The sequence below is a fragment of the Anomaloglossus baeobatrachus genome, chromosome 10 (genome assembly GCF_048569485.1).
Source record: "Anomaloglossus baeobatrachus isolate aAnoBae1 chromosome 10, aAnoBae1.hap1, whole genome shotgun sequence".
Taxonomy (NCBI): domain Eukaryota; kingdom Metazoa; phylum Chordata; class Amphibia; order Anura; family Aromobatidae; genus Anomaloglossus; species Anomaloglossus baeobatrachus.
In genome coordinates, this window is record NC_134362.1 from 26,577,663 (window position 1) to 26,604,038 (window position 26,376).

Consider the following 26,376-nt stretch of genomic DNA (forward strand, 5'->3'; position numbering starts at 1 on the left):
GAGACGCCTATATGGCCAACCGCGCGACCGTTAGGTAAATATTTTAAAGTTTTTTTTATGTTCTCACAGCGGCCTGGGCCCTTATATACAGCATGTTTGAGTGCTTTATATAAGAGCCTGGTGGTGGTGGCCGCAGCTTATACGCCAAAAAAGTGGTGACAGGTTCGCTGTTATTCAAGATAATAATAGCTTTCTAAGAGTGTATCATCTTGTAAGGAGGCAAGGGCACGCTTCCAATCTTCCCTGAATAAGCAGTGTTGGTATTACAATCCATGCGAATGCACCTTCACTGCGCATGCGCAGGATGCCATTGGAGCTCGCTTGTGCATGACTTTTTAATGGCTGTGATCTCCTTTTCCTAATTGGCAACAATCAACAAGATTATGTTAATTGACCCATTATTATCAGTTTTACGTGAATTTAGTACTTGGAGTGCAAAACTTAGTCCTGGAAAAATGTAATTGACAATTTAATAATCCCGGAAGTATTGTCACTAACGCAGACAAAGCTGAAGCGATTCATCAATAAATATTTTATTTGGATGATCATGGGTGTTATGCGTTAATGAAGTCATCAGCCTTAATCACCATAAATATATTATAGTAAGATGAAGCAACAGCAGCTTGTTAGCTGATTCAAGTTAGCAACAAGATATTTATTTTCACAGCATGAGCTAAAGAATTAGTCATAATGTAAAGTAATAAATATTGGCACAATTTTATATTTTCTAACTGCTCGTTTCTGCATGTATTAAGCTATTCGGTAACTCTAATAATCAACCGTCGTCTCAATGTCGCGTGCCTTTGTGACTGTCATAATGGGTACAAGACAATGCTGATATATAGGACGCATCCTACCTGGCTTCCTACTGTTTTCTGTAAAATCTTCAGATGCCTTGCATAATAATAGGCAGAGTAATACTTGTAATTTTCTGCAACGTCGACACTTTTTACAGGAAGCAAAGGACCTTTGCAGTTGCGTAAAGAGGCCCTTTCATCACTTTTAGCATGTTAAACTGGCCACATCATGAAGAGTGGCTGCAAAACTGAAAAGAAGGGAATTTTGTTTACTTACCGTAAATTCCTTTTCTTCTAGCTCCAATTGGGAGACCCAGACAATTGGTGTATAGCTATTGCCTCTGGAGGCCACACAAAGTATTACACTTAAAAGTGTAAGGCCCCTCCCCTTCTGGCTATACACCCCCAGTGGGATCACTGGCTCACCAGTTTTAGTGCCAAAGCAAGAAGGAGGAAAGCCAATAACTGGTTTAAAGACCAATTCAATCCGAGGAAACATCGGAGAACTGAACCATACCACATGAACAACATGTGTACCCGAAAAAACAGAAAAACCCCGAGAAAACAGGGCGGGTGCTGGGTCTCCCAATTGGAGCTAGAAGAAAAGGAATTTACGGTAAGTAAACAAAATTCCCTTCTTCTTTGTCGCTCCATTGGGAGACCCAGACAATTGGGATGTCCAAAAGCAATCCCTGGGTGGGTAAAAGAATACCTCATGATAGGGCCGTCAAACGGCCCTCTCCTACAGGTGGCCAACCGCCGCCTGAATGACTTATCTACCTAGGCTGGCGTCTGCCGAAGCGTAGGTATGCATCTGATAATGCTTGGTAAAAGTAAGTAGACTCGACCAGGTGGGTGCCTGACACACCTGCTGAGCCGTAGCCTGGTGCCGTAATGCCCAGGATGCACCCACGGCTCTGGTAGAATGGGCCTTCGGCCTTGAGAGAACCAGAAGCCCAGTAGAACTGTAGGTTTCAAGAATTGGTTCCTCGAGCCCCCGAGCAAGGGTGGATCTGGAAGCTTGCGACTGTTTACGCCGACCAGCGACAAGGACAAAGAGTGCATCCGGGTGGCGCAGGAGCGCCATGCGGGTAGTAGAACCTGAGTGCTCTCACCAGAACCAACAGATGCAAATCTTTCTGAAATTGATGGACTGGACGAGGACACAAAGAAGGTGAGGTGATATCCTGATTGATATGAAAATGGGATACCACCTTAGGGAGAAATTCCGGAACCGGACGCAGAACTACCCTGTCCTGGTGAAGGACCAGGAAGGGAGTTTGTATGAGAGCGTTGCTAGCTCGGAAACTCTCCTAAGAGACGAGACCGTTACTAGAAGGCCACTTCCCGTGAAAAACGGGAAGGGAGACATCCTTCAAAGGCTCGAAAGGCGGCATCTGGAGAGCAATTAGAACCTTGTTCAGATCTCAGGGCTCTAACGGCCGCTTGTACGGAGTGCTGAGAAGACAAACTCCCCGTAGGAACGTGCGTACCTGAGGAAGTCGTCGTTTCTGAAAAAATACAGATAGCGCTGAGACTTGTCCCTAAAGGGAACTGAGCGACAACCCATTTTCCTACCTAGATTGCAGGAAGGAAGGAAACATAGACGATGCAACCGGCCAGGGAGAAACACCCTGCGCCGAGCACCGAGATAAGAACATCTTCCACGTCCTGTGGTCAATCTTGGCGGACGTTGGTATGCTAGCCTGTCTCATGGTGGCAACCACGTCCTGAGGTAATCCTGACGACACTAGGTTCCAGGACTCAATGCTACACCATCCGGTTGAGGGCCGTAGAATTCAAATGGAAGAATGGCCCTTGAGACAGCCAGTCTGATTGGTCTGGTAGTGCCCCCGGTTAGCCTACCGTGAGGCACCACAGAACCGAGTACCACAACATCCTCGGCCAATTTGTAGCGACGAGGATGGCGCGGCCGCAGTCGGTCTTGATCTAGCGCAGTACTCTGGGCAACAATGCCAGAGGTGGCACCTAAGGTAGCTGGAACTGCGACCAATGCTGAACTAAGGCGTTTGCCGCCAGAGCTCGATGATTGTGAAACCGTGCCATGAAGCTGGCACATTGTTGTTGTGCCGTGACGCCATTAGATCGACGTCCGGCCTCTGTCAGCGGCGCCAGATCTCCTGAAACCCGTCCGGGTGAGGAGACCATACTCTTTCGGCCACACCTCAGCGACTTAGGAAGTCAGCTTCCTAGTTTCCACACTTGGGATGTGAATTGTGGATATGGTGGATGCCGTGTCTTCCACCCCCATCAGAACCTGCCGGACTTCCTGGAAGGCTTGCCGGTTGCGCGTTCTTCCTTGGTGGTTGATGTATGCCACCGCTGTGGAGCTGTCCGACTGAAGTCGGATATGCTTGCTTTCCAGCCGCTGTTGGAAGGATTGTAGGGCAAGATACACTGCTCTGTGTTCAAGAACATTGATCTGAAGAGTGGACTCTTGCTGAGTCCACGTACCCTGAGCGCTGTAGTGGAGAAAAACTGCTCCCCACCCTGATAGACTCGCGTCTGTCGTAACTATCGCCCAGGACGGGGATAGGAAGGACCTTCTTTTTGACCAAGAGGTGAGAAGAAGCCACCACCGTAGAGATTCCTTGGCCGCCTGAGAAAGAACGACGACTCTGTTGAGGTACGTCGACTCCTCGTCCCATTGGCGGAGAACGTCCCATTGTAGTGGACGCAGTAAAACTGCGCGAAAGGAACTGCCTCCATTGCTACCATCTTACGTAGGAAGTGCATGAGGCGTCTCAATGTGTGCGACTGGTTCTTAAAGAAGAGCTTGCAGCCCGTAGTGAATGCTGTTTGTCTAGCGGCAGCTTCACTATCGCTGAGAGAGTAAGAAACTCTATGCCTAGATATGTTATCGATAGGGTCGGGGTCGGATCTGACTTTAAAAAGTTGATGATCCACCCAAAACTCTAGAGAGTCTCCAGCGCAACGTTCGGGCAGTGTTGGCATGTTTCCTAAGAGAGTGCCTTGACAAGTAGATCGTCTAAATACGGGCCCACAGAGTGATCCTGAGAGTGCAGGACTGTGACTACTGCTGCCCTGACCTTGGCGAAGACCAGTTGACTGTCGCTAGCCGGAAGGTAGAGCTACGAACAGAGGGTGTTCGTCTCCTAACGAAGCGTAGAAACGCTAGTGCCCTGGATCAATCGGCACGTGTGGATAAGCATCCTTGATGCCTAATGATGCTAGGAAATATCCTTGGGACCTTGAGGCGATGACATGGCGGAGGGATTCCATCCGGAACCGCCTGGTGTCCACGAGCTTGCTGAGCATTTTTAGATCCAGAACGGGACGGAACGGCCCGTTGTTATAGGTACCGCAAAGAATTTGGGGTAAAAACCGTGACCTTGTTCCTGAAGAGGAACGGGGGTCATCACTCTTTCTGCCTATAGAGTGCACCCTGTTTGCAGAAGAGCAGCGGCCCGGCCGGGAGGTGGAGAAATTCTGAAGAATCGAGTTGGAGGACGAGAAGTGAGCTCTATCCTGTACCCGTGAGACAGAATGTCTCACACTCAATGGTCATTGACCTATGGCAGCTAAATATCGCCAAGGCGGGAGAGCCTGCTACCGACCGAGGCCGCAAGTCATGAGGAAGCCGCCTTGGAAGCGGGTTTTCAGACTGTCGCTTTTTTTTTTTTTTTTTGGGCGAGACTGAGCCCGCTAAGAATCTTAGCTCCTCTGATCCTTTTGAGTCCACATTGGACGAGGAAAAATGGGACCTGCCCGAGCCTCGAAAAGGCCGAAAACCTCGACTGCCTCTTGCTCTGTTGGGGTTTGTTGTGTCCGGGCTGAGGAAAGGATGAATCCTTACCCCTGGACTGTTTGATGGTTACATCCAACGCTCACCAAACAGTCGGTCAGCAGAAAAAGGCAACTGGTTAGGCAACCTTTTTTGGAAGCAGAATCTGCCTTCCATTCACTTAACGAGCAGACCAGGCTCTGCTTAAAAACACGGAGTAGCGGAGGCTACCGCCGCACGGTTCGCAGAGTCCAGGACAACCTGAATCGCGTAAGAAACTGAGAGGTTAAGGATGCCACCTGCGGCACAGATGTACGTGTAACCGTGTCAATCTGTGTAAGACAAGCTGAAATAGCTTGGAGTGCCCCAAGGGAGAGAATGCCGGAGCCAACGGTGCGCCGACAGCCTCATAGATGGCTTTCGACCAGAGATCCATCTGTCTGTCAGTGGCATCTTTGAGTTTGCAGTTCCATCTCCCACTGCAACTATGGATCTAGCTACAAGCCCGGAGATTGGAGGATGCCGCTCGGGACATTGGGTCCAGTCCTTGACCAAGTCAGGGGACAGGGATAACGTGTATCCTAAGCCGTTTGGAGAAGCGCATATCTGGATAAGCGTGGTGTTCCTGGACTGCCTCTCTGAAGGCAGAGTGGTCCAGAAAAATACGTGAAGCTGACTCCTCCACTGGAGGAGCTGTGAGAAATAACCCACATTCTATAGATGGACGCTATAAGATTATTTACTATGGCGTCACAATCAGGTGTATCCAGATTGAGAGCGGTCTCAGGATCAGAATCCTGAGCCGCTACTTCCGCCTCATTACACAGCGAGTCCTTCTGTTAGGATCCTGATGAAACCGAGGCCGCTCATAGCGAGCCCACTTAGGCTGTCTGGGACTGACGTCCGTGCAGAGCCGTGACTCTGGGATGCGTGTGACATTCCCGGAGCTGTTAGTTATTCACACTGAGGGGGGCCATGGATCAATGATTCAACAGTGCCCATATTGTGAGAGACATGTCCGGACTGCTAGGCTTCTAGTATCATAGCCATAGTCTCAGAAAAACTGTCAGTAAATACTGCAGACACCGTCCTCATCCCCTGGCCATTAGTGCATACAGTGGGAGTCTATGTAACCTGCCGGCCGTATAGCCGTACATGCTGTACCAGCTGTATAGAAAAACATGTGGTTCTGCACCTTTGTTTTACACAGAGAATATGCTGATAACTCCTCCGCATAATCCAGGAGGGTATATACAACGTGCGACCAAACAGTGCAATGTATATAGTACAAGCATATCTATAAGTGCACTTCTGCACTAGTGGGGTTAGCACCACAGGTGCTGCTTAACGCCTGTTACAGCGATTGTGTGACTATCAGAATGCCAGGGTCTTCCACACTTGTCTCTGTATCGTACAGAAACTGACACTAATGGCTGCCGGTGTCCTTGTAGAGAAGGAAGCCGTGGGCGTGCCTGAGAAAGTGCGGGAATCCGGATTCACAGTGCACACAGTGAGAGGGGTGGAGTATGCAAAACATACTCCAGCTCTCAGCTCTGCTCTATGCAGCGTCACGCCCCTACCCTGACTGTCAGGGCTGTGGGCGGTAACGAAGGGAGACTAGGCCCAGAAGCCGGGGAATCGAGTTAACAGCGCGGCCGCCGTAAAAGCGCGGGCCGCGCTGAAGTCCCCGGCGCACCACAAGTGCCAGCCGCGCCGCAGTTCCAGCGGCCGGCGCGACCGATTCATAGAAGTGGCCAGCGTCCCGCCCCTCTCCTGACTGGCAGGTCTGGGGGCGGGAACGAACGGAAGCAGGCCGCAAAAGCCGGGGACTCTAGTTATCAGCGCGGCCGCCGTAAAAGCGCGGGCCGCGCTGAAGTCCCCGGCGCACCACAAGTGCCAGCCGCGCCGCTGCCAGCGGCCGGCGCGACCGATTCCTGGAAGTGGCCAGCGTCCCGCCCCTCTCCTGACTGGCAGGTCTGGGGGCGGGAACGAACGGAAGCAGGCCGCAAAAGCCGGGGACTCTAGTTATCAGCGCGGCCGCCGTAAAAGCGCAGGCCGCGCTGAAGTCCCCGGCGCACTACAAGTGCCAGCCGCGCCGCAGTCCCAGCGGTCGGCGCGACCAATTCCCATAAGTGAGCCTGCTTCAGCAAAGCTGAATGAGGCCATGGCACAGGCGCCGCAGCGCTGATGTCCCCCGGCGCACTACAACACCCAGCATGCTGCGGTGTGAGCGCCAAATGCACGGGGACACAGAGTACCTTGAGGAAGCAGGGCCATGTCCCTGATGTACTCCGCTCCATCCAGCATCTTCTCCAGGGGCTGTAGATGGAGCACGGTCTCAGTGCCTGGAGACCGGTAAATCCCACTTCACCCAGAGCCCTGTAAAAAGGGATGGGGAAGGAATCAGCATGTGGGCTCCTGCCGCCGTACCCGCAATGGGTACCTCAACCTTACAAACACCTCCGACATACAGTGGGGTGAGAAGGGAGCATGCTGGGGACACTATATGTGTCCTCTTTTCTTCCATCCGACATAGTCAGCAGCTGCTGCTGACTAAAAAGTGGAGCTATGCGTGGATGTGTTGCCTCCTTCGCACAAAGCACAAAACTGGTGAGCCAGTGATCCCACTGGGGGTGTATAGCCAGAAGGGGAGGGGCCTTACACTTTTAAGTGTAATACTTTGTGTGGCCTCCAGAGGCAATAGCTATACACCAATTGTCTGGGTCTCCCAATGGAGCGACAAAGAAAACTGTGTTTATTTTTTAATTTATCCTCTCTGTTGTGGATATATTAGCTTGTAAAGGTTAGGTTATAATTTATAAGTTACCGGAGATTTGTCTCTGGGGGTGTGTTATTTTTCCTCTACTTGATGTTGATCTATATACGTTGAATTATAAGTAGAAGGTGCAAAGCAGGTGGAAAAAGAGAACATGCCCCCCCCCCCCCCCCGAAGGTCAGAAGAACATGCTTTATTCTGTGAAAAGTAATAATAGACAGTGCTGATGTGTAAAGTGTACAGCTGGGTGTGATTACAAACACTTCCAGCTCTTATCTCATGGCAGTCAGTGTTAGAGAAGAGAGAGTATAGCTGAGTTATGTGTCATTACAAACACCTCTGAAGCTCTCCTCTCACAGCACTGTTAGCTCTGCCCCTCCCTGCACACTGACTGCTGAGATTAAAGGTGGAGGTGTTTAGACCTAGTGTATAGAGTACAGTGTAGAGCTGAGAGTAGAGCTGTCTATCCTTAAATCTCACAAAAGAAAGTATGTTCTTCTCACCTTTTGGAGACGTTTTTTTTTCCCCTCTGCATGATGCCTCTTGCTTATGATTGGTCAGCGTCATGCAGGGGAAAAAGTCCAAGCCCCAAAGGTGAATCTCTGGTAATGCCCCATTGGGCTTTTCATAAATAACAACCTAAACTTTATAAGCTAATTTCTCTGCAACAGAGAGGAGAAATTAAAAAATAAGTTTAAAATAAATATGTTCTTCAGCTCTGTAGCCACTATATCATCATGTGGTCAAATTAAGACCCGCAACACACATCCGTTTTTTTTGTACGTGTGCGGTACGTATTTGCACGTACCGGAGACACGGAGACCCATGTTATTCAATGGTAGATGGCACACACACGTGAAATCACACGGAACGTGTGTCCGTGTGGTAAGTATGTGTGTGCGCTTTTCTACACGGACGACAAGTCCGTTTTTGGCCAGCAGCACACAGGCACGGACCCGCTTTAGTCTATGGGTCCGTGCCTGCACGGACCGCACACGGAGTATGTCCGTGTTCAGCACGTATCGTCCGTGTCCGTTTTTCATCAAAAAATCTGAAACACTTGTTACCAATCTATCAGGTCATTTGAAAGCAAACAACACCAGGATCTCATGATGAATGATTAAAATCGTTAATTGGGTAAGAATGCGGGCCTTTAAAAACGGACAGTACACGTACTGCACACGTACGTATTTTATGTCAATACGGACATTCCACACGCACACATGGCTCGCATACACCATCACACGGATGCCATACGTAACGGAGAAACGCCCCTAAAAAACGGAACACGGACCCGAAAAACGGACCGTGAGACACGTATGTTTTTTTTGCGGAAGTGTGTTTTAGGCCTAACATGGTAAAAGTGGTGAAATGTGCTCTATAACCCAGTGTATCGATGTCCATAGTAGAGGGCCACATCACAGGAATGTCGGTGCCTACACGGTAAAACTTGTTGGCCCATTACATGATAGAAAATAATTGATGTTACCTGAATCTAACACAATAAGAGTGCACAAAATCACTAATATAAAATCCTTTATTGCAAAGAACTGGCCATGTAAAATGTTAAAAACAGCCATATACACAGGGGACATGTTAAAAACAATGGGGGCTGAGGAGTAGTATATTCATGATCAGCCAGTATACAAGCATACGTAAATACAGTATAAAAGCTAAACTGGGAATGAATAAGCTTTACATCTATAGTATAGATAGACATTAAGACACATACACAAAAGGTGTCAAATAGAGTAAATAACAATAAATAATAACCATACATACTGATCTAAGTTCATATTACTGTAGAACAATAACCCTCCGCCCCTCACTTCGTGTGTTTCGCTACATGCTTCCTCAGGGAGTTTAAGGGTGGAGGTAAGCGGTTGCCTTATAAAGAAAGACCACCTTCTTTATTGTATCCCCTAATGGCACATCTTTTTTCACATTACAATGTCATTGATATGGGACATCAGTTTGGCTTTTATATCATATTTACTTTTATTTCTGAAAATATTGCTCCTCCCCCTACATTACTTTTAACATGTCCGATATGTATATGTCCATTTTTAACCTTTTCTGTATTACCAGTTTTCTGCAATAAATTATTATCTATTTAGAGATATTGTGCACCAGCATTTTATTATATTGTTATGGTAATATTGGTAATTTGTACATTAAATCTGTATTCTAGGGTACTCATGTATCCACAGAGGTGACTTTGTTATATTGGACATTCCACTACATGGTATGTCCACCACTGAGATATATTAATGCAATATAAAGTTAACATCCTGAATGAAAAAATCTGATTTTACCATAGAATTTGGATTTGGCCAAAATGCTTCCTGTGATGCAAAATCCGTCCTTCCTGTTACTGACATGAAAGGCCGACACTGGTGGGTGATGACTAACCTGCAAGAAATATGAAAATGAAACATAGAAATAATGCTATCATATTCTATATGTAAAATCACAATGATCCTGATTTATTAAAGTCATGATTCTGATTAGTGGTTCTGCTTTCCTGCAGAGCCGATTTGTGTTTTTGTAGTTTTCTCCGGTGGACTGTTTGTGCCAGTGTCGGGCCCTGTGGTAGTGGCCTATTCGTTAGAGCCTCGTTCCGGGTGATCTGCTTTTTCTTGGAGTTACTTCACCAGAAACATCACCAGTGATAGTTCCTGTATTGCAGCTGTTGTTGCTGGCTCCCGTAGGTGACTTTCCTGATCTTGCCTCGCTACCTCGTTTCCAGTACGCTCCTCCATCTGTATCCTCGTCCCTGACTCAACTCCCTGAACCCTGGCTTGTATCCTGACCTCGGCTCCACTCTCGTCCTCTGTACGTTACGTGACATCCTGCCTTCCAGACCTTAGCTTGTATTCTGACCCCGGCTTGGCTCTCACCCTCTGTACCTTACGTGACTTCCTGGCTTCCAGACCCCGGATTCTATTCTGACCTTGGCTTGGCTCTCACCCCCTGTACCTTACGTTCAGGGGCGTAACTACTGCGGTCGCCATTGCGACTGGGCCTGGGAGGTTAGGGGCCCGGCGGATGCCAGGCAAATCAGCTGCCAGTTCCTGTCAGTGAGAGAGGAGCTGCACTGATCTGTCACAGACCAAGCGGCCGCTATATGACCTGGTGCCGCCGCGGACACCGGGCCCCCCTGCCTGGTGTCAGCAGAGGCACCGGGGCCCCCTGCCTGGTGTCAGCAGCTGCAACGGCTCCCCCGTCACCGCGCACAGTAATGACGAAGCATAGCGCGGCCGGTGCCGCTCTATGCAACATCATTCTCCCCCTGTGCCTGCGCGGTGACGTCACTCCTGTGCGACTGCTGTGCTGAGTGCACAGAGTGCAGGATGGGAGGATGCCGACTGCAGCACCGGGAGAATGAGGAGAGGGGAGAACGAGCAGCGGTGGAAGAGGAAAGCGGTGAAGATAGAGCAGTGGCTGGGGAACGAGGAGAGAGGTGAGGACAGCAGCGGTGGAAGGAAGAGAGAGGGTGAATACTTGTGTTTTGTTTGTTTTTTTAATATAAATTAGTGAGTACACGGTGGCCAGAGGCTTGGGAAGGCTGTATTATACATGGAGGCCTGGAGAGGCTGCATTATTACACATGGAGGCCTGGAGAGGCTGCATTATACATGGAGGCCTGGAGAGGCTGCATTATACATAGAGGCCTGAAGAAGCTCCATTATACATGGAGGCCTGGAGAGGCTGCATTATACATGAAGGCCTGGAGAGGCTGCATTATACATGGAGGCCTGGAGAGGCTGCATTATACATGGAGGCCTGGAGAGGCTGCATTATACATGGAGGCCTGGAGAGGCTGCATTATACATGGAGGCCTGGGGAGGCTGCATTATTATACATGGAGGCCCGGAGAGGCTGCATTATACATGGAGGCCTGGAGAGGCTGCATTATACATGAAGGTCTGGGGAGGCTGCATTATTATACATGGAGGCCTGGAGAGGCTGCATTATACATGGAGGCCTGGAGAGGCTGCATTATACATGGAGGTCTGGGGAGGCTGCATTATTATACATGGAGGCCTGGAGAGGCTGCATTATACATGGAGGCCTGGAGAGGCTGCATTATAAATGGAGGTCTGGGGAGGCTGCATTATTATACATGGAGGGCTGGAGAGGCTGTATTATACATGGAGGTCTGGGGAGGCTGCATTATTATACATGGAGGGCTGGAGAGGCTGCATTATACATGGAGGTCTGGGGAGGCTGGCTGCTATATTATACATGGAGGAATGGAGAGGCTGGCTGCTATATTATACATGGAGGCCTCTAGAGGCTGGCTGCTATATTATACATGGAGGCCTGAAGAGGCTGGCTGCATTATTATACATGGAGCCCTGGAGAGGCTAGCTGCATTATTACACATGGAGGCCTGGGGAGGCTGGCTGCTATATTATACATTGAGGCAAGGAGAGGCTGGCTGCTATTTTATACATGGATGCCTGGGGAGGCTGGCTGGATTATTATACATTGAGGTCTGGGGAGGCTGGCTGCATTATTATACATGGAGGCCTGGGGAGGCTGGCTGCATTATTATACATGGAGGCCTGGGGAGGCTGGCTGCATTATTATACATGGAGGCCTGGGGAGGCTGGCAGCATTATTATACATGGAGGCATGGGGAGGCTGTCTGCATTATTATACATGGAGGCCTGGTGAGGCTGGCTGCATTATTATACATGGAGGCCTGGTGAGGCTGGCTGCATTATTATACATAGAGGCCTGGGGAGGCTGGCAGCATTATTATACATGGAGGTCTGGGGAGGCTGGCTGCATTATTATACATAGAGGCCTGGGGAGGCTAGCTGCATTATTATACATGGAGGCCTGGAAGGCTGGCTGCTATATTATACATGGAAGCCTGGAGAGGCTGGCTGCTATTTTATACATGGACACCTGGGGAGGCTGGCTGTATTATTATACATGGAGGACTGGGGAGGCTGGCTGCATTATTATAGATAGAGGACTGGAGAGGCTGGCTGCTATATTATACATGGAGGCCTGGGAAGGCTGGGTGCATTTTTTATACATGGAGGCCTGGAGAGGCTGGCTGCTACATTATACATGGAGGACTGGGGAGGCTGGTTGCATTATTATATATGGAGGTCTGGGGAGCTGCATAATACAAAATGAAGGACACCTTATACATGGAATATAGGGGTGCACTATACATGGAGGAGTATGGGGCTGCATAATACAATATGAAGTTTTATGGGGTTGCATTATAATACATATAGGACTATGGGGGCTACATTATAATATATGGAGGACCATGGAGCCTACCTTATACATGGACTATGGGAGTGCATTATAAAACATTGGGGACTATGTGGTGCAGTATAATATATGGAGAACTATAGGGTGAATTATAAAATATGGAGAACTATGAGAAATTCATTATAATAATTGGAGGGCTACTTTATACATGGAGGATTATGGGGTGCATTATAATATATGGAGGACTACCGTATGTGGTGCAGTATAATATATGGAGAACTATAGGGTGAATTATAATACATGGAGAACTATGAGAAATTCATGATAATAATTGAAGGGCTACTTTATACATGGAGGATTATGGGGGTGCATTATAATATATGGAGGACTATGTTGTGCAGTATTATATATGGAGGACTATGGGGGGGGAATTATAATGCATGGAGAACTATGGGAAATGCATTATAATACATGGAGGACTATGGAAGTGTATTCTAATATATGAAGGATTATGTGGGACCCTTTATACTATTTGGAAGGCAATGTTGGGGCCATTATTGTATTTGGAGAACTATATACAAGGGGGGACAAAGATACAACCAGGAGATGGGAACGTTTTGTGCTGAGGGAAAAAGGCTCTTTCCCTCAGCACCCAGCTTTCCCATGCTCTGCTATACATCTCTCAGCACCCAGCTTTCCCATGCTCTGCTATACATCATTTCTCAGCACCCAGCTTCCCCATGCTCTGCTATACATCTTTTCTCAGCACCCAGCTTCCCCATGCTCTGCTATACATCTTTTCTCAGCACCCAGCTTTCCCATGCTCTGCTATACATCTTCTCTCAGCACCCAGCTTTCCCATGCTCTGCTATACATCTTCTCTCAGCACCCAGATTTCCCATGCTCTGCTATACATCTTTTCTCAGCACCCAGCTTTCCCATGCTCTGCTATACATCTTCTCTCAGCATCCAGCTTTCCCATGCTCTGCTATACATCTTCCCTCAGCACCCAGCTTTCCGATGCTCTGATATGGGAAAGCTGGGTGCCGAGGACAAGATGGATATCAGAACATAGGAAAGCTGGGTGCTGATAGAGGGATTTCAGATCATAAGAAATCTGGGTGCTGTGGGTAAGAGCCAAGTGTCAGCATCATTATCCTGTACCCCGAATGTCAGTGTCATTATCCCGTACCCCAAGTGTTGGTGTATGTGGAAGGGGGGCCCAGGACCGAACTTTGCACCGGGGCCCTTCAAACTCTAGTTACACCACTAAGGACACATGAGGACAACAGAAAAATATTTCACTAACACTATCAACATGCAATGAGATTTGCAGGCCTCGATTTGCAGGCTTCAATTTGCAGATGTGAAGGCCTCAATTTTCAGATTTTAAGGCCTCGATTTATTCTTTGTCATGAGACCCTCACACCTCCACATACAACCCCTGATCTCTTCCCACTAAGATCCATTACCTGTTCTGCTATGTAAAACGTGTGACTATTTGTCTGTGGGTGAAACCAGCAGCAGCGAAATTTCTCTCCCAAAATGGAGTTATACGGCTTCTTTATTCCCTATGAAGAATAATGGAGAGAATTAAGAAAAAACAGTCATTACCCGCTCATCTAACGTCACCATTTCCAATGATAAAACAAGGAGACATAATTATTACCTTTGGCTTCTTATAAAATCCGGACAAATACCACTTCAGCACTTGCTTCATTCGGCAGTAGGGGTCGTCTTCCACCGCTGCCCTGAAATCACAGAAGGTTTTACTTGGAAGATCAGAAGCCACGTTCAGACATTCAGTATTCTGGATTTTACCTCCGTATTTGTAGCCAAAATCGGGAGTGGAACAATCGTATAATAGATTCACGTGCACCACTTCTGTATTTTTCACCCCGGTTCTGGCTTACAAATTCTGATATAAAATACTAACCAAATACTGAACTTAAGTTCTTTGGTCCTAAATACAGTAATTAGCATTATTTCTTTAAATAACATGTATTATCCTGTATAAAGAATTCACATATAATGGTGTAGTAGATAATGAGCATTGCATTAGTGTGGATTATGTATGTACAGATGTATATAGAGATGTAGGGAGGACATGGAACTTGTCATCCTAGCTTATCATCCCCGCCTTCTTCTTTTATTTAACAGTTGTTGATTTTTTCCATACAACCCCCCCAAAACAAACGTAGACTTTAATACAAGTTGCTTAACAAGTGAGTCATGTGCGACCAGTGACAGAAAATCAAACATATTTAACATTTTCGACTTTTTGTCGCTGTTGCCTTCAGTTGTAACGTGACTCCATAAAAAATCATTCCGGGATGTCGCAATGCGGCACTGCGCCTTTGATGTAGCCCTCACCTTGTTCTATTTAGTTTCCCTATACAGCTGGGGTGCTTTTATGGTACAGTTTATGATTCTCGCACCATTTGTGACCCCAACTTTACTCTGCCATTCCTTCTAGTCTGGATCTTCACTAATTTGCTTAACTTCTCCTTCTCCCTGACTACGATCTTGTCACCTAATTTTGTTCCTCTTTGACTGTTCCCTCAAGCTCGCTCCTTCTGACACCAGTTACCCTGTGATTGTAACTCAGGGGGGTCCTCTTGTAAGTCCAAATCCTTTTATAGTGGTAAAGAGTAGAGTTGAGCGGACTGTGAATAATCCGGGTTCTGATCCGGAATCCGGCCCCATATATGTCAATGGGGAGCGGAATCCGGGACGAGAGAGAGAAAGAAAGAGAGAGAAAGAAAAAGAAAGAGAGAAGAAAAAAACAAACAAAAAAAAAAAACGGATCCGGATCGTGCACCCGGAATCCCGCGTCTGGGTCGGACTCGGATCTGCCACTTAAACTGCGCGGATCCGGATTTTGCCGATCCAGGTCCGCTCAACACTAGTAAAGAGTAAAGGCCAAGGTGCATCTGCGACCTACTAAACACAGTGGCTTTTCCCAAATCAGTCCAGGGTTGCCCTTTTTTGATCCAGCTTTCTCTGACAAATCCTTACACAAGCATCCTTTCCATCCTATGGGAATCACATATATGCATTAATATTGAGTTTTAGGTTTGGGACCGTGAAGAAGGCGGCTACTACCGCCGAAACGCGTAGTCCAGTACTGCGTGTATTTTGCACTTATTAACTGTCATGAGCTCTGGAATATTTTAACTCCTGCTTAATAAAGTTGGGTAACATTTTTTACTGCCACCTGGATTTTCCTCTTATTTGCTGGATCCATTCATTTGCTCTAATATGTATTAATATATACAGTTCATATATGTTTATTTTTTTATTAAATAACTAGATGCAGGGAGGACACAGATATGGTCTTCCCTGCACCCTCTGTAAAGTAAAGTTGGAAGCATTGTAAGTTCCATGATTTATGCACACATCAGCACCATGCAACCTTTCTTGCCAGGCTGAGGGTGTTGCAACCAAGGTCCTAAGAGCCCATGCACCCCAAGTCCTCCCAGGTATAAAGAATGAAGCTGACTTTAAGGGGTACTTTGCACGTTGCGACATCGCTACTGCGATATCGTCGGGGTCAAATCGAAAGTGACGCACATCCGGCGCCAGTAACGACGTCGCAACGTGTAAAGCCTAGGAGAGAAGATGAACGAGCGTGAAACAGTCAAAAATTGCTGATCTGTGTCACGTCGTTCGTTTCCATAATGTCGGTGCGTCCGCAGGTACGATGTTGTTTGTTGCTCCTACAGCTCCACACATCGCTGTGTGTGAAGCCGCAGGAGCGACAAACATCTCCTTACCTGCGCCCGCCGTCCACCGGCAATGCAGAAGGAAGAAGGTGGGCGGGTTGTTTACATCCCGCTCATCTCCGCCCCTCAGCTTCTATTGGCCGGCCGCTTAGTGACGTCGCTGTGATGCCGAATGCACCTCCCCCTTGAAGGAGGGATTCTTCGGCAGTCACAACGACGTCGCCGACCAGGTATGTGCGTGTGAAGCTGCCGTAGCGATAATGTTCGCTACAGCAGCAATCACCACATATTGCATGCGCGACGGGGGCGGGTGCTATCGCGCTCGGCATCGCTAGCAAATGTGCAAAGTACCCCTAAGAAAGGCACTTTGTTTTCTTTTGCAATCATCCAGCTTTATATTAGTGGAGAAGAGCTGTAAACACAAGGGTTTTAATAATTTCTTAAGAGATTTTTGAACTTCGATTACCATGCTCTGCAGTATATGTCGGCACTATGTAAAAAATGGGAAAAATGACGTTTATTGCTGCCACTTAAGGACTGCGGGCTCCTTTTTATTGTCACTCTGGAGCCACTTTTCAGTGTTTCTTTCCACCATTTTCCGATGACTCATTACCACACTGCGATATTCTATTTCATTTCCATTTTTACAGCATAAAGTAAATGATAATGAGCCCGAGAGTGATCCTGATGAAGAAGTTATATAACCTTAAGTACATTCAATTAGCCAGGTAAGCAGAGAAAACTGCAAGACTCGTCCTTTTCCTGCCAGGAGCTTCAGAGCCTGTTCAGGAAAAACCTAATTCTCAGGTAATTGTTGGAATATTACTGCGCAGCTCGTTTATGAAACTAGCAATAAAAAAAATCTTGTATATAAAAGACCAAATTCCCGGAAGATTTCTGGTTTATAACAATTCTGTAAGCAAAGAAGAACAGACCTGATTCCTACCTGACGCTCCTGTCACAAAACATCTGTCTGATTGATTATGATTAGGAGAAAACTATCACTGTTCTCTCTCTGCTGTAGGAGTTTAGTGACAGGTTTTAGGTTTGAGTCTTACTTTCCCCTGTGAGACTCTATTTAAATGTGTTTTTTTTCCTTTGGCAGTTTTAGGGTTAAAGTCTATGTTCCTTGAAACTAGGAGGCCAATTACCATCCCCGGTGTTTCCAGTTTGGGACCACTCCCAGTCCCTTAATATACCCTCTGCTACCTGCAGCAGAGAGTGCTGGTTAGGCTGGACTCACACGAACGTATTAAAAAACGGTCCCATTCTCGTTTGCGAGAGTTGGACGAATTTTTCTCACTTGTCATCAGTGTGCTCTCAGTGTGCTGTCAGTATGCTGTCCGTGTGCAATCCGTTTTTTTTCTCAGCAGCTATTAGTCATTTACAGTCAATAACATGAACATTTACAGTGTTCTATGCTACATGATCGAATTGTATTCATAAAAACGGATGTCACTAGGATGGTCCGTGTGCCGTCCGTTTTATTTCTCGCACCCATAGACTTGTATTGGCGAGTCAGAGACGTTTTACGTATGAATACGCAGCATGCTGCCGCTTTTCTCGCATCCAGAATCTGGATGCGAGAAAAGCTGACCAACAGCTCGCACTCATAGAATAACATTGGTCCGAGTGTAACGCGAGAATTTCTCGCATTGCTCTCGTTTGATTTTCACGCTCGTGTGAGCGTACCCTTATTCTGATTTACTTGGATTTTGCTCATGGAGGAAGAAGAATCTGCGGTTACCCTCTCCCATAGTTGCTGTGGTGGTTGCAGTCTTGGTTCTGACTGCAGCAGTCTGTTGTTATTTTTCCACCTTTCTGTCTTTCTTTTCCAGTGTGTTGTTTCAGTGCAGCGGTGAGGCTAGCGTCCCTCACCTACCCACTCACTAGCCAGGACTATTGTAGGGTCATCTCAGGGCTTCAGGTTCCAACTCAGCGACAGGTGAGGAACCTGTATAGGGACTGTCCAGGAGTGCATGGTACAGTGTCAGGTAAGTAGAGGTGGTGTCCATCTTCCCTCTCACTAGCGCTAGGGCCCTCCGTTGTTAAAGTGTCCCTGATCTACCCCTTGTGTCGTCGTGGTGTTTTCCCCATTTAAGTTGTGTGTTTGGCCTCCCACCTTATTCTCCCCTAGTCCGTGCATGACAAATACTTATATAAAGAGCATAAGATGCTTATAGAGAAGAACGTTGTAGTTATTCTCTATTCCACATATTTTATGAATAGGCTACCATTGAGGTTTTTACACCACTGAAGTTATATAATGCTCTACGGTGCCAAGGACTGAATTACAATGTAAGAGGGGCAGGAGGGCAAATGCTTTGATACCCTCCACCTATGTGGTGCAGCAAGGGTAAAGATTATCTAGGATTTGCTCTTAACCAAGATTCAGTTTTCTGCCCTGACCCTGCCTGACCCTATACCCTAGACAAGACAGAGGCGGATACTGGGGACCCCCCTGTACCCGCACCTGTGACACGTGCCGTGCCAGCTCTGCCCCAGTCACGTGCTTCTTCTGGCTGTAATACGTGGGTTAGCTGCTGATCTAAGCACCATAAGTAATTGTCACAGTAGGACACTGCATGGATGTGCTTTGGTATGTTATTTAATACTGTGCATTCTAATTTGTAGCCAATATATGAGAATATGATGCTATATGGAATGATATTTTAGCTCAATGAAGGGAATTTTGTTTACTTACCGTAAATTCCTTTTCTTCTAGCTCCAATTGGGAGACCCAGACAATTGGGTGTATAGCTATGCCTCCGGAGGCCACACAAAGTATTACACTAAAAGTGTAAAGCCCCTCCCCTTCTGCCTATACACCCCCCGTGCTCACGGGCTCCTCAGTTTTGGTGCAAAAGCAAGAAGGAGGAAAAAATTATAATTGGTTTAAAGTAACTTCAATCCGAAGGAATATCGGAGAACTGAAACCATTCAACATGAACAACATGTGTACACAAAAAACAGGGGCGGGTGCTGGGTCTCCCAATTGGAGCTAGAAGAAAAGGAATTTACGGTAAGTAAACAAAATTCCCTTCTTCTTTGTCGCTCCATTGGGAGACCCAGACAATTGGGACGTCCAAAAGCAGTCCCTGGGTGGGTAAATAATACCTCATAATAGAGCCGTAACCGGCTCCGTCCTACAGGTGGGCAACCGCCGCCTGAAGGACTCGCCTACCTAGGCTGGCATCTGCCGAAGCATAGGTATGCACCTGATAGTGTTTCGTGAAAGTGTGCAGGCTCAACCAGGTAGCCGCCTGACACACCTGCTGAACCGTAGCCTGGTGCCGCAAAGCCCAGGACGCTCCCACGGCCCTGGTAGAATGGGCCTTCAGCCCTGAGGGAACCGGAAGCCCGGAGGAACGATAAGCCTCGAGAATTGGTTCCTTGATCCACCGAGCCAGGGTTGACTTGGAAGCTTGTGTCCCTTTACGCTGGCCAGCGACAAGGACAAAGAGTGCATCCGAGCGGCGCAGGGGCGCCGTACGAGAAATGTAGAATCTGAGTGCTCTCACCAGATCTAACAAGTGCAAATCCTTTTCACATTGGTGAACTGGATGAGGACAAAAAGAGGGTAAGGCGATATCCTGATTGAGATGAAAGGGGGATACCACCTTAGGGAGAAATTCCGGAACCGGACGCAGCACCACCTTGTCCTGGTGAAACACCAGGAAGGGGGCTTTGCATGACAGCGCTGCTAGCTCAGACACTCTCCGAAGCGAAGTGACTGCTACTAGGAAAACCACTTTCTGCGAAAGGCGTGAGAGAGAGATATCCCTCATTGGCTCGAACGGTGGTTTCTGAAGAACCATCAGCACCCTGTTCAGATCCCAGGGTTCTAACGGACGCTTGTAAGGAGGTACGATGTGACAAACCCCCTGCAGGAACGTGCGAACCTGTGGAAGTCTGGCTAGGCGCTTCTGAAAAAAGACAGAGAGCGCAGAGACTTGTCCCTTAAGGGAGCCTAGTGACAAACCCTTTTCTAATCCGGATTGAAGGAAGGACAGAAAAGTGGGCAAGGTAAACGGCCAGGGAGAAACACCCTGAGCAGAGCACCACGACAGGAATATTTTCCACGTCCTGTGGAAGATCTTGGCGGACGTTGGTTTCCTAGCCTGTCTCATGGTGGCAATGACCTCTTGAGATAATCCTGAAGACGCTAAGATCCAGGACTCAATGGCCACACAGTCAGGTTCAGGGCCGCAGAATTCAGATGGAAAAACGGCCCTTGAGACAGCAAGTCTGGTCGGTCTGGTAGTACCCACGGTTGGCCGACCGTGAGATGCCACAGATCCGGGTACCACGACCTCCTCGGCCAGTCTGGAGCGACGAGGATGGCGCGGCGGCAGTCGGCCCTGATCTTGCGTAACACTCTGGGCAACAGTGCCAGAGGAGGAAACACATAAGGGAGTTGAAACTGCGACCAATCCTGAACTAAGGCGTCTGCCGCCAGAGCTCTGTGATCTTGAGACCGTGCCATGAACGTCGGGACCTTGTTGTTGTGCCGGGACGCCATTAGGTCGACATCCGGCATGCCCCAGCGGCAACAGATCTCCTGAAACACGTCCGGGTGAAGGGACCATTCCCCTGCATCCATGCCCTGGCGACTGAGAAAGTCTGCTTCCCAGTTTTCTACGCCCGGGATGTGAACTGCGGATATGGTCGAGGCTGTGGCTTCCACCCACAGCAGAATCCGCCGAACTTCCTGGAAGGCTTGCCGACTGCGTGTCCCGCCTTGGTGGTTGATGTATGCCACCGCTGTGGAGTTGTCCGACTGAATTCGGATCTGTTTGCCTTCCAGCCACGGCTGGAACGCTTTTAGGGCAAGATACACTGCCCTTATCTCCAGAACATTGATCTGAAGGGAGGACTCTGTCTGAGTCCAAGTCCCCTGAGCCCTGTGGTGGAGAAAGACCGCTCCCCACCCTGACAGGCTCGCGTCCGTCGTGACCACAGCCCAGGATGGGGGCAGGAAGGATTTCCCCTCCGACAGAGAAGTGGGAAGAAGCCACCACTGAAGGGAAGCTTTGGCTGCCCGAGAAAGGGAGACGTTCCTGTCGAGGGACGTCGACTTCCTGTCCCATTTGCGGAGAATGTCCCATTGAAGTGGGCGCAGATGAAACTGCGCAAAAGGAACTGCCTCCATTGCTGCCACCATCTTCCCTAGGAAGTGCATGAGGCGCCTCAGGGGGTGTGACTGACCATGAAGGAGAGATTGCACCCCTGTCTGTAGTGAACGCTGTTTGTTCAGCGGAAGCTTCACTATCGCTGAGAGAGTATGAAACTCCATGCCAAGATATGTCAGTGATTGGGCCGGTGTCAGATTTGACTTTGGAAAATTGATGATCCACCCGAAACTCTGGAGAGTTTCCAGAGCAATGTTCAGGCTGTGTTGGTATGCCCCTTGAGAGGGTGCCTTGACAAGTAGATCGTCTAAGTAAGGGATCACCGAGTGTCCCTGAGAGTGTAGGATTGCCACCACTGTTGCCATGACCTTGGTGAAGACCCGTGGGGCTGTTGCCAGGCCAAAAGGTAGTGCCACGAACTGAAGGTGTTCGTCCCCTATGGCGAAGCGCAGGAAGCGCTGATGCTCTGGTGCAATCGGTACGTGGAGATAAGCATCTTTGATGTCTATTGATGCCAGGAAATCTCCTTGGGACATTGAGGCGATGACGGAGCGGAGCGATTCCATCCGGAACCGTCTGGTTTTCACATGCTTGTTGAGCAGCTTTAGGTCCAGAACGGGACGGAAGGATCCGTCCTTTTTTGGCACCACGAACAAGTTGGAGTAAAAACCGTGACCCCGTTGCTGAAGAGGAACCGGGATCACCACTCCTTCCTCCTTCAGGGTGCCCACCGCCTGCATAAGAGCCTCGGCTCTGTCGGGGGGTGGAGATGTTCTGAAGAAACGAGTCGGAGGACGAGAGTTGAACTCTATCCTGTAACCGTGAGATAGAATGTCTCTCACCCATCGGTCTTTTACTTGTGGCAGCCAGGCGTCGCAAAAGCGGGAGAGCCTGCCACCGACCGAGGATGCGGTTTGAGGAGGCCGAAAGTCATGCGGAGGCCGCTTTGGGAGCGGTTCCTCCGGCGGTCTTCTTAGGACGTGACTTAGACCGCCATGCATCGGAGTTCCTCTGATCTTTCTGAGGCCTTTTGGACGAGGAAAATTGAGATCTGCCCGCGGTCCGAAAGGACCGAAACCTCGATTGTACCTTCCGTGGTTGAGGTCTGTTTGGTTTGGACTGGGGTAAGGATGAATCCTTTCCCTTGGATTGTTTAATGATTTCATCCAATCGCTCACCAAACAAGCGGTCGCCAGCCAATGGCAAACCGGTTAAGAACTTTTTGGAAGCAGAGTCTGCCTTCCATTCACGTAGCCACATGGCCCTGCGGAGTACCACCGAGTTGGCGGATGCCACCGCCGTACGGCTCGCAGAGTCCAGGATAGCATTAATGGCGTAGGACGCAAACCCCGACGCCTGATTGGTTAAGGACACCACTTGCGGGGCAGATGTACGTGTTACTGCATTAATCTGCGCCTGACAAGCTGAGATAGCTTGGAGTGCCCATACGGCAGCGAATGCTGGGGCAAAAGACGCGCCTATAGCTTCATAGATGGATTTCAACCATAGTTCCATCTGTCTGTCAGTGGCATCTTTGAGTGAAGCCCCATCTTCCACTGCAACTATGGATCTAGCCGCCAGTCTGGAGATTGGAGGATCCACCTTAGGACACTGAGTCCAGCCCTTGACAACCTCGGGGGGGAAGGGATAACGTGTGTCCTTAAGACGCTTGGAAAAACGCTTGTCTGGACAGTCTCGGTTTTTCTGGATTGCCTCTCTGAAGTCAGAGTGATCCAGAAACATATTTAATGTACGCTTTGGAAACCTGAAATGGAATTTCTCCTGAGAAGCAGACTCCTCAATTGTAGGAGCTGGGGGAGAAATATCCAACACCTGATTGATGGTCGCTATAAGGTCATTCACTACTGCGTCACCTTCAGGCGTATCTAGGTTAAGAGCGGCTTCAGGATCAGAATCCTGATCTGATACCTCCGCTTCATCCTCCAGAGAGTCCCCCTGCTGGGACCCTGAACAGTGTGATGAGGTGGAGGGAATTTCCCAGCGACCCTGCTTGGTCGGCCTGGGACTGCGGTCCGTGTCAGAGACCTCACCCTGGGACCTATGGGATACCCCAGGGGCACTTTGCTGTTCCAATTGAGGGGGACCAGGGGTCAAGGATTGGATAGAGCCCGGGGCCTGAATCACCGGTCTGGACTGCAATGCTTCCAGTATTTTAGCAGACCATTTATCCATAGTCTCAGACAGTTTGTCAGCAAAGGCTGCAAACTCCGTCCCTGTCACCTGGACAGTGGTAGCAGGTGGATCCACCTGGGCCACCAGTCGCAGAGGCTCCGGCTGAGTAAGTGCCACAGGGGCCGAGCATTGCACACAATGAGGGTCAGTGGAACCTGCCGGTAGTACAGCTGTACATGAGGTACAAGTTGCAAAGTACGCCTGTGCTTTGGCACCCTTGCTTTTTGCAGATGACATGTTGTCTCCTCTGAGAACAACCAGGAGGGTATATAGCCAAAAATCAACAGAGCGACCGTACAGTGCAATGTATAGCCTATAAGCCTATATATATATATACACTTCGGTACTCAGTGGGGCCAGCACCATAGGTGCTGCTTACCGACCGCTCAAAGCAGTTGTGTGGTCACCGGATTCCCTGCCTGGGTCTCCCTGTGTTGTCTCTCCTCTCCAGCGTCTGAATCGCTGACAGGAATGGCTGCCGGCGTTCTGTGGGGAGGAGGAGATCGTGGGCGTGCCCAAGAAAAGTGCGGGAATCCAGTGCCCCACTGTACTGAGTGAGGGGGGAGGAGGATACTAATGTATGCTCCAGCCCTCCGCTGACGATCCGTGCGTCCCGCCCCTTCCCTGACTGGCAGGCTTGTGGGCGGTAATAAACGACACTAGGCCGCAGAAGCCGGGGACTAAAGTTAGAAGCGCGGCCGGCAATAAGCGCGGCCGCGCGGTAGTCCCCCGGCGCACAAACACACCCAGCAGTGCTGGAAAGTGTCTGGCACAAGCGCTCCATGTCCGGCGCACTAACACACCCAGCCGTGCTGGAAAGTGTCTGGCACAAGCGCTCCATGTCCGGCGCACTAACACACCCAGCAGTGCTGGAAAGTGTCTGGCACAGGCGCTGCATGTCCGGCGCACTAACACACCCAGCCGTGCTGGAAAGTGTCTGGCACAAGCGCTCCATGTCCGGCGCACTAACACACCCAGCAGTGCTGTAATGTGTCTGGCACCAGCGCTCCATGCGCGGTCCCCACGGGGACACAGAGTACCTCATAGTAGCAGGGCCTTGTCCCTGACGATACTCAGCTCCTATCCTGCAGATTCCCAGGGGCTGCGGAGGGAGCACGGTCCCAGTGCCTAGAGACCGATCCTGGATCCCACTTCACCCAGAGCCCTAAGGGATGGGGAAGGAAAACAGCATGTGGCTCCTGCCTGTGTACCCGCAATGGGTACCTCAACCTTAACAACACCGCCGACAAAGTGGGGTGAGAAGGGAGCATGCTGGGGGCCCTGTTATGGGCCCTCTTTTCTTCCATCCGACCTGGTCAGCAGCTGCTGCCGACCAAGCTGTGGAGCTATGCGTGGATGTCTGCCTCCTTCGCACAAAGCATAAAAACTGAGGAGCCCGTGAGCACGGGGGGTGTATAGGCAGAAGGGGAGGGGCTTTACACTTTTAGTGTAATACTTTGTGTGGCCTCCGGAGGCATAGCTATACACCCAATTGTCTGGGTCTCCCAATGGAGCGACAAAGAAATTGCGTTTTCATGGTATATAGCGTTTAATACTGAACCATTTTTTTTGTTATCATTCTTTCATTATTTGCAAAATAGCCTCAAAATGAGATAATATATAGAGTGTCTAGTAATAGTGTCGCGGGCGGGGAGGAGGGTGTCAACACACCGCGCTCACCCCCTTCTGCTCGGGTCCGGCGGCTGCCGCTGCTCAGTGGTGGCTCGAGCTGTGGGCCGGATCCCGGGGGTTCTCGAGCGGCGCTCCTCGCCCGTGAGTGAAAAGGGGAATTTTGGGGTGTTGGGATAATGTCCGTGACGCCACCCACGGCTGTGGTGATTTCACCACCGCTGCTCAATATGGGGCTCCCGGGGATGGTGATGCGGAGCAGCCAGGTGTTGTGTTGCCCCTCCGTGGGTAGGGGTTGGTGATCCCGGGGCCCGGTGATGGGATGGAAGGTGCAGGGCCTGGTGGGTGCAGGGACGCGGGGGCAGCGCTTTGCCTTGCGGCACTGTGGTACTCACTCAGCCTGAGACAGTGACACAGTTCTCGGTAAACAAACGGCTGGTTGGTCGGTCCCACGGACGGCTGCACTTGCTCACCCAGTTGGTAGCGGTGATGTCCCTTTTCCTTGCACCTAATGTTGTCTGTTGGTCGCGATGGGTTCCCACCGGTAACCCGCTCCCCGGCTTCAAGCTGGACCGGAGGAGCTCTACTCGTTGCCCGCAGGCGCTGGCCCTCAGAAACTGGTGCCCTGGCGGTGGCGGTGTCTCTGTTGTACAGGTTGGGCTGTTGCCTTCAATCGGGACTTGGTTGTTGGGGGATCTGCGTCCCCGTCACTGACGGATTTGGCAAATTTGGCGACTCCTAGCCTTGCCGGGGTCCGAGAGGCCCCTGCCCTGGTGCTGACTGTCTTTTGGTACGCTGCTGCAGACCGCCGGGTCACTACCCATCCGCGGTCCTTCCAGGAACTTCCAAACGGTCACCCCTTCAGACAATCACCACTGTTGCTGACCTTGCTGACTCCGTCCTGCACACAGCTGGACTCACTTTAAGCTTTCCTTCTGTAACTTTTCTCACTTTCCTTCAGCTTCTCCTACTCCTCCTTTACCACTTCCACTTCGCTTCACTACTTTCACTTCCTTAGCTCATCTTAGCTGTTTACTCCTTCACCTCCTAGACTGAACTGCTGGTTTTTCCCGCCTCCAGAGCTGTGTCCTCCTCGGTGGGCGGAGCCAACCGCCTG

At 49.5% G+C, this 26,376-nt stretch overlaps 1 protein-coding gene across 3 annotated transcripts in view; it reads right to left on the reverse strand.

Moving 5' to 3' along the window:
• OSBPL5 (oxysterol binding protein like 5) overlaps nt 1-26,376 on the reverse strand; it is a 199,631-nt gene that overhangs the window by 31,934 nt on the left and 141,321 nt on the right. For all 3 annotated transcript variants that reach the window (XM_075326809.1, XM_075326810.1, XM_075326808.1), the window contains 3 exons: nt 14,250-14,331; nt 14,053-14,151; nt 9,655-9,751 (listed from right to left, as the gene is read on the reverse strand). In XM_075326809.1, the coding sequence (XP_075182924.1) occupies nt 9,655-9,751; nt 14,053-14,151; nt 14,250-14,331 (278 nt within the window). The remainder of the gene's footprint in view (nt 1-9,654; nt 9,752-14,052; nt 14,152-14,249; nt 14,332-26,376) is intronic.